Source organism: Poecile atricapillus, chromosome 3, assembly GCF_030490865.1.
Source record: "Poecile atricapillus isolate bPoeAtr1 chromosome 3, bPoeAtr1.hap1, whole genome shotgun sequence".
In the NCBI taxonomy this organism is placed as follows: Eukaryota; Metazoa; Chordata; class Aves; order Passeriformes; family Paridae; genus Poecile; species Poecile atricapillus.
Window position 1 is genome coordinate 79,842,622 of NC_081251.1, and position 11,151 is coordinate 79,853,772.

The window sequence follows — 11,151 nt, forward strand, 5'->3', positions numbered from 1 at the left end:
TGCCTACCTCTCAAACCTGTATGATAGGAACAAAGAAACTGAAATGTAATAATTTTTGAAAGCTTTATTTCTCTGCAAGCAGGGCCAACAAACCCAAATAGAAGAATCTATGCCTCAAACCTTGGTATGCATATCCTATCCCCTAGCTATTTCTAGGACATCTAAAAATACAAAAATCAAGTATGTACTTAAGACTAGAGTTTTTTTAAGCAATGCAGCTGAAAAGAAGCCCAAGTAAACTACTGGTTTTCATCCAATCTTTGTTTAGCTGTGATTTTCACCACCTCACTGTGCTGGCATGATCAGGTAAGGGCAAAAAAATCAAAGGGCTGCACTTCTTAGCCATCCCAAGTTGTCACTGGAGTCTTGTTATACAGTCACTTAAGTACCTTTTGCACACAAGCCTCAAAGCAGTTCAAATGCTCCCAGCAGGCTCATAACTACAGCTTCAAAGTAATTTCTCTTTCAAATAATTTCTATCTACATGCAGTTCCCCACTCTTTCCAACTCATTCAGGCAAGTTCCAGATAACAAAGTTTCAGATAATAAAGTAGTTCTGCATATACTCAGATCAAAGTTAAGTCTTGGACATAATACTTTTTAATTCTTCCAACTGTGCTTTCATACCAAAAGGTAGCACCACTTCACATTAGTTCCAAACTTTTTTTCCTTTTCTCTTCTGTCATTCATATAATCACTTGCATTCTGTAAAGCAAACGTTTCAGCTTGCTAAAAATTCACATACTGCTCTGGTTGCTGAGTATTCCCAAGTTCTGTCATAGCATGCATCTAAAGTAGGGAAGAGGATTAAGGCATTAACAAGTTGAACAAGAGGTCCTTGAACAGGTCTAGTCTGGGAAATAGTCTGAGAAATATGTCTCTGGTAAGCAGCATTCCATCACTTCTTCCATACTAAATCCTACATACCAGCACCAAGCAAGGCACGATGGTCACGACTGAAGCATTCATCTTCTTTGCCTGAAGAGCTGCTTGTGTTTTTAGAAAAGCATGCCACTGAGAAACTAACTTTAAGCCTTACTTTCAAGGCACATGCTACCTCACTATAGTAACATTTATTATTTATTATTCCCCGTGGCAAAGGATCATCTCAAAACCAGTGCAAGCTAAAAGTACAAGGAAAAACCTTTTTAGAGACTGCTTCTCTGCTGCTTAAATTTTTGCTTTCCCTTCCTTCAAGTTCTCAATTCTTTCTGCCTGCCACAGAAACTTGTCTTTTGTGCCCCAACCCTTCTCTTTCTTTCTGGACATCTAATGAATGTCAGCTACTGTTTGAAGAATGCTATACTGTTCAACTTCACAGTTTAGATAATGCATCACCTCAAAACAGCAAGAAATACACTGAAATGGTCATTCAAGTAGCACTGTTGAAAACGAACACACAAGCATTTTGCCCACAATAATCATCTGTTTACCACCCTACCCTTTGAACTGTAATTTGACTGGAGTGGATTGAGTCAACTCCCATAATTTACACTTAACTGCAGCACGGTTACTCTGCTTCTTCCACCTTTTTTTTCAGCATGCAAAGTAGTTCTTAGGACACTGAGAAGAGCAAAGACACCATAAAATATACTGATGACTTGAAACTGTCCAAGTCATATTTTACAGGCCCTTGCATCCTTCTAAATCTGCATTTGAAGACAAGAGAGAAGCAATCCTTATTGAGACTGGTACGGCCCTCTGAGAACTGGGAGGCGGAAGGGGGAACCTTTCGGAAACTCCTGCATGAAACTAGATCCAAGGTCTGAGCCCCACCACTCCGGCACACTGGTATACACAACGGCATTTTCACATCAGTGGTATTCATTAAGATGGTATGAGACTCTGAAAGGATTCTAACTTGCTAAAATAAAAAAAGGAAATGCTTCTTGCCAGTACTCTCGCTTCTCTTTGAACAGGAAAAAAGAATGATGGAAAGGAAATTCATGTTTTGGAGGAGCTGAACAATAGAAATGACTAATTACCACTAAAGAATGCTTGAAACTCAGCCCTAGACCTTGAAAAGCAGCAGAAGGAAAGGCTAGCCTTGAAGTGAGTTTGAGATCACACACTGGCTTCAATCCTTTCCCCCCTTGCAACTTATTCCTCCACTGAAGTCATGAAACAAGGACTAGAGCCAGCAGAAATGTTTATGGTAAGACACACAGCTGAGAGTTTTGTGAGAAAGCATTTTTTTTTCCACATTTTGGAATGGTCTATTTTCCAAGATCAAATCTTCATATGGAATGTACAGCAGTACCAAAGGGTTTTGCAGCTTCCTGAGAAAATTTCTAGTCAAAGCTAGAAAGCAGAACTGTACCATAACATTTAGAACACATGCATGTAATGCTTGTCTCCAGCCTGACTGCCTGCTTTATCTTAGCATGTACCTCAGGTGATCAAATCCCCAATATAGTGAGAAAGATTTTCACTGCAGCAGATCTTCATGTGTCTGAAGAGTTATTTCATACCAAGGAATGCAGAAACTATTTAAACAGACCAGTTTTCCAGTAAATTATCAGAAACTCTATAGAAGTCTTGAGGAAGGCAAGGAGGTAAATGGAAATGTTAAGAGAAGCATGTGACATGGATCACTACTGCAAGTTTTTAAGTTTTCTTTCCCCCACACTGTCTGAAATATTTTACTCCTCCAGGTAACCTCCCCTCACTCTGCCTCTTTTTTCGGGCAGGGGGGTGGAGGAGGCAGGGAAGGGAGGGATGGGGAGAAGTGTGTTTTGTCTTTTATGACTTTCACTCTTAGGGTTCCCCACAGCAAAAGTAAATGGTATTTCCAAAAGCCTTCTTCCCCAAAGATGATCTGAAGTAATAAATCATGAGTTTTGAAGTCTGATCCCTACACATCTACACACCTGAAAAAAAACTTACAAGCAAATTATTTTAATCTGATGACCAGAAACATGTCTTGTTCATAAATAGCTGACTGAAAATACTGCACTGTTATCCAGGATTTAATTGCTCAAAAAAAGCCTCTGCCAGTACTCCCCTGATTAGAACGAGCACAGACAGTGGTGTTTCAGCTGTCATAGCAGGTTTTTCCTCTAGCTCTAGAAAACTCTTTGCAAAAATAATTGCTAAAGCCCCAGAAAAGGACCAAAAAGGACCAAAGCTTCATAACCATTTTCCAAAGCAATCTAAAATTCCAATTTTTTTTTTTTTTTTCCAAGCTGCACTCTGCACCCACACACTTCAGAAGCCTGCATGTACAGCAGCACGCAGCAGCTTCACTGCAAACAAGTACTTGGCTGGCAGCTTGCTGAAGCTGCTAGGCAGAGGCAAAGCTGACAGGAGTAGGAAAAGTTTCGTCAAAGACAAATTCTGGAACGGGGCCATGAATAAAGCAACCTATACCAAGAACAGTCCATACTATTGTAAGAAATCTGATATCCTAAATATTTTGCCACTTTCCCCTCCAGTCATTAATGCAGCACCACTGAACATCATAATTACAACATATTTCAGAGGAATTGCACCCCACACGTCTTTGTCACAGAGGACTATAGGAAAAACTCAAGCCTGGATTTAGAATTACCTTCAAGGCTTCTTTTCTTTTCCTAAAAACTAACTTAGAGATAGACATCAAGTTAGTCATTTCTATTGTGAAAGCAGCACAGGTTACATCACAGCACATGACCCCAGCTTTTTACCAACAACCCATCAGTGAGGGGAAGAAATACCTCCACACACACATCCAGCCTTTCTGAAAAAATCTTGAGGAGAGTACAACACAGCCTGTAGCAAAACACTGAAATTTAATTCATTTCAAGGATAAGAAACCAAACAGAATGGGCTCTCTTGGATTCAGAAATATTACACTTGCTAGATTTTTCATCAGTAAAAAAAAGACCCAAGCCCATCCAAACAAACAAACCCCAACCAACAACTGAAGCCTAACAGTGGCTATATAAGGCTTAAAGTTTAGGAAATGAGTAAGAACATGGGAATTGGTGCATGCCTATGAGCCAGTCAGTGCTTTTCCTCCTGCCCACATCCCTGCATTCCCCAGTTCATTTTCTTATTCAGTCTTAATGAAGACTTGCAGTCATGACCCACAAGGTGGTAACGTGATTTGCAGATTCTCAAGTTCAGTATCCAGCATACCCAGTGAAAGCTGCTGGGGACTGAGTACTGCCTCTGGTAAAGGTGTGAGCTGCTTCCATTCTTCTCAAAACATTAGGAAGGGCTTACTTCCCCAAAACAAGGCCAAACTAGTCTGTCTAGACAAGAGCTCCCCCAGGGACTATTTTTAATCCATATGCTTATGTTGAATTTAAGCTAGATGGCCTCTATGCAGTTATGTTCCCATCTTAGTTTATGTTGGTAAATTTCTCCATGTTGTAAGTTTCTCCATATATATATATGCTTTCTGTGTCAGTATCAGTCATGTTCCATGTTCCAGTATTGTCAGACACAACCAGTGTCACTCAAAGCCTCAGCAAAACCCTGAGTTCATGATTTCCAAGTTTACATTCCCTGTGGATTAAATGCATTCTCAAATGAAAAGCAGTTTATAAGTCACAAGAGATACTTAATAGGTCACCTCTACAAAGTATTTAATCCATTAAAACAAAGGAACATTCGGTTACGTCTGCAAGATCCTACAAACTTTACTTATTGAGATGAAGGATCCTTAAGGGGGGCACAAAGTAAGGAGGGGAAGAGGACAGCATTTTTGAACCATATTAATGGGTTAATTATTGCATAATATGCCTGTCAGTGAAATGACATTTTGGTTGACTAAGTACCAGGCAAGAAGGTAAATTATGCAAGAATCCTTCAATTAGCTAGAGGGTGCTTAAACCAGCAAAGATGCCTAGGGGCAAGTTTGAAGGTAGTTTAAAAAAATTTAAAAAAATCTTTAGAAGCACCATGATTTGGGGAACCTGGTGAAATAATCACTTTCTGTGTGGAAAAATTCACATAAGCAGAGGATGCTTATACAAAGTTTTAAGAACTAGAAATAAAAAGAGAATATTCCTCTTACAAAAGTTAAAGAACTTAATAATCCAGCATATCCACAGTGACACTTTTAGTTTTAAACTAATTGTGCTGATCCACAACAGCAAAATCCTACTAATTCCTGCATTATATCTGTTAGACTTTTCTATTTAATTTTTGTTGAAATACTGGAACCAAGTCATTTCTAAAATTGAAACACGATGCCCAGAAACAGAGACGAAACCATTTCCAAGTCAAATAAGCACCTGATCCAATTCAAATTCCATGCCACACTCAGAGTTACATGCTCTTACTGATGTTGAGATTTCAGCATTGACGGAACACAGAGTAGAAATAGCCTATAAATTATCCAGTCTGTGTGTAAGAAGTCAGCATTTTCCTAGTAAGTGTTTTTGGGGGCAGCAGGGAGGAGGAGTAGAGGAAGGGGACTGTTAAATTCCATCAAGACTAGCATATCAGAAGCTGAATATTCACCAAAGAACTACTTCTCATTCCAGTTTCACAACTTAGGTAATTCTTCTGACTGTTTAGTTTTTTGACAACATAAATATTTTTTCCATTTGTCTCCCTGATAGTCTGGATTGCTGACAGCCTCTGGACAAAGTACTTTGTCTTCACACCCACAACCATTGCTACACCACTTAATACTGATGAAGTCCCCAACCAAATCATCAATTCTAGCACTTGATGTTACTGAAAGAAGTTCTCTGCACACACATGGACATCAGAACCACTTGGACATTTCCCCAGCCATTCACTGCATAACAAAGAAAAAAACCCAAACAAAAAGTTAAGAAATTTGGGCTGCACTGTTCCAGTCCAAACAGATGTAAGCAACTGGGTTACCCACATGAAGCTTCCAGATTACTTGAACTTCAGCAACTTGTACTGAAAGCAAAATACTGCCTGATCTTTAGGGGGCTGGTCTGCATCACAGGCAAGAAACCAAGCATGCAGTATAGCAGTCTCCCGGGAGACAGAGCACCAAGTTGAGAGCTTTGTGTCCACTGACCCACCCATTAGAGAGCACAGGACTGAAAACAACTGGAAATAAGGTTCTCCAAAGGGTACTAGCTACCAAAGTTACTTGTGATAAAAATACCATCAAGTCTGCAAGGCAAGTTGTTCTTACTTCAGTAAAGCAGGGAAGAACTGCATTAGCACGCATGTAAACCAATGCCTGAACAAAACAAAAAAACAAGCTCAGCTTTCCTCTCGCAAATTTTGAAAAAAAAAGCTAGGCTTTCAAGCTTTCAATTCTTCTCATCAGCTCCAGTTTCACTAAGCTTCAGTTACATACCATACACTGTGCCCTTATATTTCTCAGGGAGGAAAACTTGGCAGATTTATCGGTGGGGAGAAGACAACGGCCACATCCAAGCTCTCCCAGCTTGCCTCAGCAAGGAGTCAGATCGACTGTAATGCTCCAAACTCCCAAAAAGATGCAGTTCAGTAAATGAGACTAGGACTAGCCAAAGTAAGGAAAGGTTCTGCAATCATCCCAGGAGACTAAGATACATGCTTCCCAATACTTGCCTAAAATCTGCTACAGCAACCTTCTCCTGGTCCCAAGTGAACTTCAGAAGTTAGTAAGTAACTTTAAGACAAGCTTTAAGGACTCAAGGCAAGCATTTAATTACCTACAGTAAGCAAAAAGAGTACAGCAATAACTGTACCCCCCCGCCAAGAAAAAAGACCCAACTAATAACTAAAGCAAAAACCACACCCAAACCCCATTCAAAACAAACCAACAAACCAAAACCAAACAAAGTAATAGAAATTATTGGTAAGCTAGTGGCACAGTGATACCTTCTTTCAATGTCTACCTGGAGGCTAATTGATATGGAAGCGTATTCTAAAGAGAAATTAAGAACACCTTCAGACTAACAGTTTTGTTAACTATGCATTTCAAATATATCACAAAAACTTATGTTTCTGTTACACAGTTAAAAATAATTTCCAGTCACTTTCAGTGTTATATTATTTGCTACTGTCATGACCTTGAAGAGTTTAGCAAAGCAATCTAGGCCTCTTCATCTAATAGCGCAAGAAATTGTGGAAGCATGGAAACATACAAAAGAGAATCATCTCAAGAAATGCCTTCACAGAGTAACCTCACTTCTTTGGCAGAACTTTTTCAAGGCTCTCTGATCCCCTGGAAAGCTGGAGCCCTGCCCAGCTGGAGAAGCCAAAGCTAAGGTGTTTCTGGAGAACTTCAGTCTAATTCTTCAATGGTGGCTCTAGGACTACCTTTAAAGATAGAAAGTAAAGGCAATTCCTGCTTTTCATTCAAAATTTCTCAACCTTAAGAGTCTATGGAAGGGGGTGTAGGTTCTCAACACCTCATAGAACCAACCCAGCAAATCCCTGTAAAGGATGTTGTAAAGTCAAGAGACGCTGGAGGTGCACAAAGCCTCTCAAGAATGCCCTTTAGGAGGTGTAGTTACCAGCACTACGACCTCAGAATTACTAAGAATACAACTGCATTTAGGAAAGGCGTTTACTCACTTCAGGATAACAACACAAATGGAGTGCTGGAACTGCTCAGAGAGGTGGTTAAAGTGGTGAGATGAATGAGAACTTCAGCTTTTAGAATATAGGAAAAAAACCCCTCAGGATCAACAACAGATTTCATTAATAAACAGTGCTTTAACAAAGAATGGTCTGTTTGTAATTTCAGAAAGAGAAGCTACCAGCAACAGATGCCACAGAGACTTCCCTGTCAGGTGTTATGGAACTCATTTACGTCATGCATGTTAAATGCTAAAAACAAGTCAGCAGACAAGTACTGCTACCTGCTGCTGTTCCAGCTCTCAAAGTCTTCTGTAGCCTAGCATATGCTGACAGTCTGAAATAAGACAGGGATGAAGCTTCAAAAATGATACAAAAAACCATGCTTATAAGTGTAGCCAGTAGGGGTCATTTCAGTGTAAAAAATTGCAATGAAAGAAAAGTCTAGAGACGGGAAGGAGAGTAAAAACATGAATTTCTATTCACACAGTTCTGTAAGACACTTCCATTTCCTTGTCCCTGGACTGGGGAAGGAAAGGGTTTGCAGTCCCGATGTGCAAGACAACAAAAAAAGTGCAGCCTTTATTCTGTCAATGAATAAAGGCATGGCTTAATACTGGTCATATCAGGCATCACCAGCCTAGCCTGTTGCATGTGTGCCTGTAAACTGAACAACTGTTTAGGTCATCACAATCAAAACCACAGAACTATTCAAGCTCATATTAGCAATCAGAAGTAGTACAATCAGTACCCTTTTATCCTTGCTGCCACCTCATGTGCAAAACATGCACCATGAAGAACAACATATTACCTCTGTTCCTTAGAATGGGGCAGTTTCCTGACAATTCACTAATAGGTGTTCCAGGACTATTTATTAGGCTGACAGCTCAGCTCAGTTCAGAAAATTAAATAGATAACTTTCCTATTTAATTTTCTTATTTTATCTCCCTTATAGTTAATAGATCGTTATCTCCCTCCCTTAGGACTATTCCTATAGGGACAGCTGGAACTAGTTTCTAACCACAACACTAATTGAAACACAATCTTGCCAACAAATGCTTCATACTATTTTCAACAGTAGATGGGACGTGTTATGAGTTGAACTACAGCAACGTACAGATTGCATCACTTCAAAGGAATGAAATACTCCTAAACTGCCAGAGATGTCCATACTGTGATACAGTAAGGGAACTGGAACATTAAGGCCTTCAATGACTGTAGACTTTTTGTTCTTTTAACCATCGAGAAGGGGGGAAGCTTTTACTCGATAATACACGACAAGAGAAACTCTTGCAAAACCAGGTAAATTTTCCAAGCACCTTTGCTTGTACTTTTCTATTTACAAAAGCTTGTCCAATACATATTAAAAACAAGAAACTAAAGCAACGTACATATTCAGCAACATAGTCTCAACCAAGGTCTTTAATATAATTTAGGGCCATTTAAAAATATTTAACAGTCCAGCTTTTAATCTAGAGCTCATCCTACCCAAGCATCAGCTCCCGAGGCTGACAGCATTGGTTGTAGCACAGGCGGGACACACTGCGTGCTCTGCTGTGGTTTGCAATTTATTTGTTATGGAGGCAAATGGAGTTTCAAACTAATAATGAGCAAGCGCCAGGACAAAGGTCAGCTGCCCACTAAAAATGACCGTGTTTAGCTTTCTTAAAATAGTGCATCATTTTAAATGCAAGTTTTTTGGACAGATGCTGCCTCACCAGCTCTCTGGACTTTCTACTGCCCTCTACCCGCCGAGAGGAGACCGCCTCCGTCTCCTTTTCCAGAATTGTCGAAGCTCCCGCTCCGAAACACATATACATTTATACATATCTCAAACTAGGGCTTATTTGTAATCTCTTTACAGCGCCATGTTTTCCCTCAACTTGGGGGAAAAGGCAATTGGAGGTATAAGAGAAAGAAAGACTAAAAATTTGTCTCTGGCCTTTCATTAATTTATAACACATAAAATAAATAAATCTTAGGAATTCTGACAGATAAAAAACTGAAGGGGGGGGGGGGATTAAGTCCTTTTGCATTTCCTACCAATTCATCCCCTCACAAGACGGAAGGAAGCTGAAGTGACTTTGAGAGGAGAGGTATTTCCCCTCCTTGACGCTCCAGCAGGGAAAAAGACACCCCTTATCATTATATGCCGAGCAGGACAGGCAGAGAGATATTAAGTGACAGGAACAGGAAAGAAAACTTCATAACAGATGTCAGTCTTTGTTGTTTCTTTACACAGGAGGGAATCCGGAACAAGCATCATGTGTGCACGACTGACCTCCGAGATCTCCATCTGCCAAACTTTTCCCGAGTTCTTTATCAAGGAATTTTAGCTGGGCATCAGTAGCTGATACAAGCTACTAGCAACCCTAGTGACATGCTACGGAGAATTAGTAGAACCCTAAAGCTTAGGGTAAGATAATTAAGGGCAAAACTTCTAAGTTCAAGTTTGTGGGTTTTTTAAAGCAGGGAAGCTTAGAAGACACACTCGCAGATGGGACAGAGGGGAGGGCTGGAAGGGAAGGAGGGCGCACCGGCGCCTAACACGTCTTAGGTGCGCCCTCCTTCCTTTCCCGCCGCCCACCGGTACCCCCACTCCGGGGGATGGATGGATGGAGGGATGGATGGAAGGATGGTGTCCCGCTACCTCTCACCTTCGCAGACGCCCACTTCGTACTCGGTGATGGAGTCTCCGTTGAGCGGCGGTCGGATGACACAGCGCAAGCCCCGGTCGCAAGCTCCGTGCAGCCCATAGACTCCCCCGCAGCTCTCGTTCCGCTGCCGAGCGCACATAAAACAGCAACCGCAGATCCCCAGCACGATGCTACCGGGGCAGCTCTTCGGTTCCTCGCATTTGGATTCGTCGCAGGGTAAGCAGACGAGAGCACGCGTCCCCGACTCGCCCAGCAGCAGGGCCAGCAGGAACAGCCACCCCGCGGCCGCCAGGTGCCAGCCGCCGTCTCCGCCCGGGCGTCTCCTCCCCGCCGAGACCGCTGCCAGGTACATCCCAGCCGCCGCAGCCCGGCCTGGGCCGGGGGGAGCCTCTCGGAAGCCCCCTCGCCGGGCGGCGGACCCAAGCGTGCCGCGGCTCCTTCCCGCCGCCCCCGCCTCCGGCCCCCCGAGGAAAGTTTCCTCTCTCGGCGGCGGCGGCTTCAGCCAAACTTCTCCTCCGGGTGGCGGCTCCGCCCGCTGCCCCCCTCCGGGAAGCGGCGTCCCTCAGTCCGCTCGTCCCTCGCCCGCCGGCTCCCGGTTCCGCGGCGCCGTGCGTGCGAGCGGCTGCGAGCGCGGCTGCGACGGCTGCTGGCTCTGTCCCCCTCGCGTCCCGAGTCCCGACTCGCCTCCTGCCTCCCTCTCGCCCCGCTCCAAGTGCGCCCTCTGCCCTGCCCCCATTGGGCGAGGATCGCCTCCGCACCGCCCCGAGTGCCCGTCCGCGCCTCTCTCATTGGACACTGCCGGGGCCGGCCCGCCCCCTTTCCTCCCGCGCCCCCCCAGCCCCAGATCCTGGGGCTGGAAGAGGCGCAGCGGAGGCGAGGAGCAGCCTGGGCCCCTCAGCGGCCGCCGCCTCCGCCTCCCCCTGCACCTCCCCTCCCCCTCCCGGGGCTCCGGGCGCGGAGCGGAGCGGGGTGGCGGCGCCAGACCGCGGGGACGGGCTGGCGGCGG

At 43.4% G+C, this 11,151-nt stretch overlaps 1 protein-coding gene across 3 annotated transcripts in view; it reads right to left on the reverse strand.

Annotated features, from left to right (window-relative positions):
* The window catches only part of CRIM1 (cysteine rich transmembrane BMP regulator 1), a 174,798-nt gene extending 164,164 nt beyond the window's left edge, over nucleotides 1-10,634 (reverse strand). For all 3 annotated transcript variants that reach the window (XM_058834240.1, XM_058834242.1, XM_058834239.1), the window contains exon 1: nucleotides 10,146-10,634. In XM_058834240.1, coding sequence (XP_058690223.1) covers nucleotides 10,146-10,497 — 352 coding nt within the window. In that variant the 5' untranslated portion in view covers nucleotides 10,498-10,634. The remainder of the gene's footprint in view (nucleotides 1-10,145) is intronic.
* Between the last annotated feature and the right edge of the window lie 517 nt (nucleotides 10,635-11,151).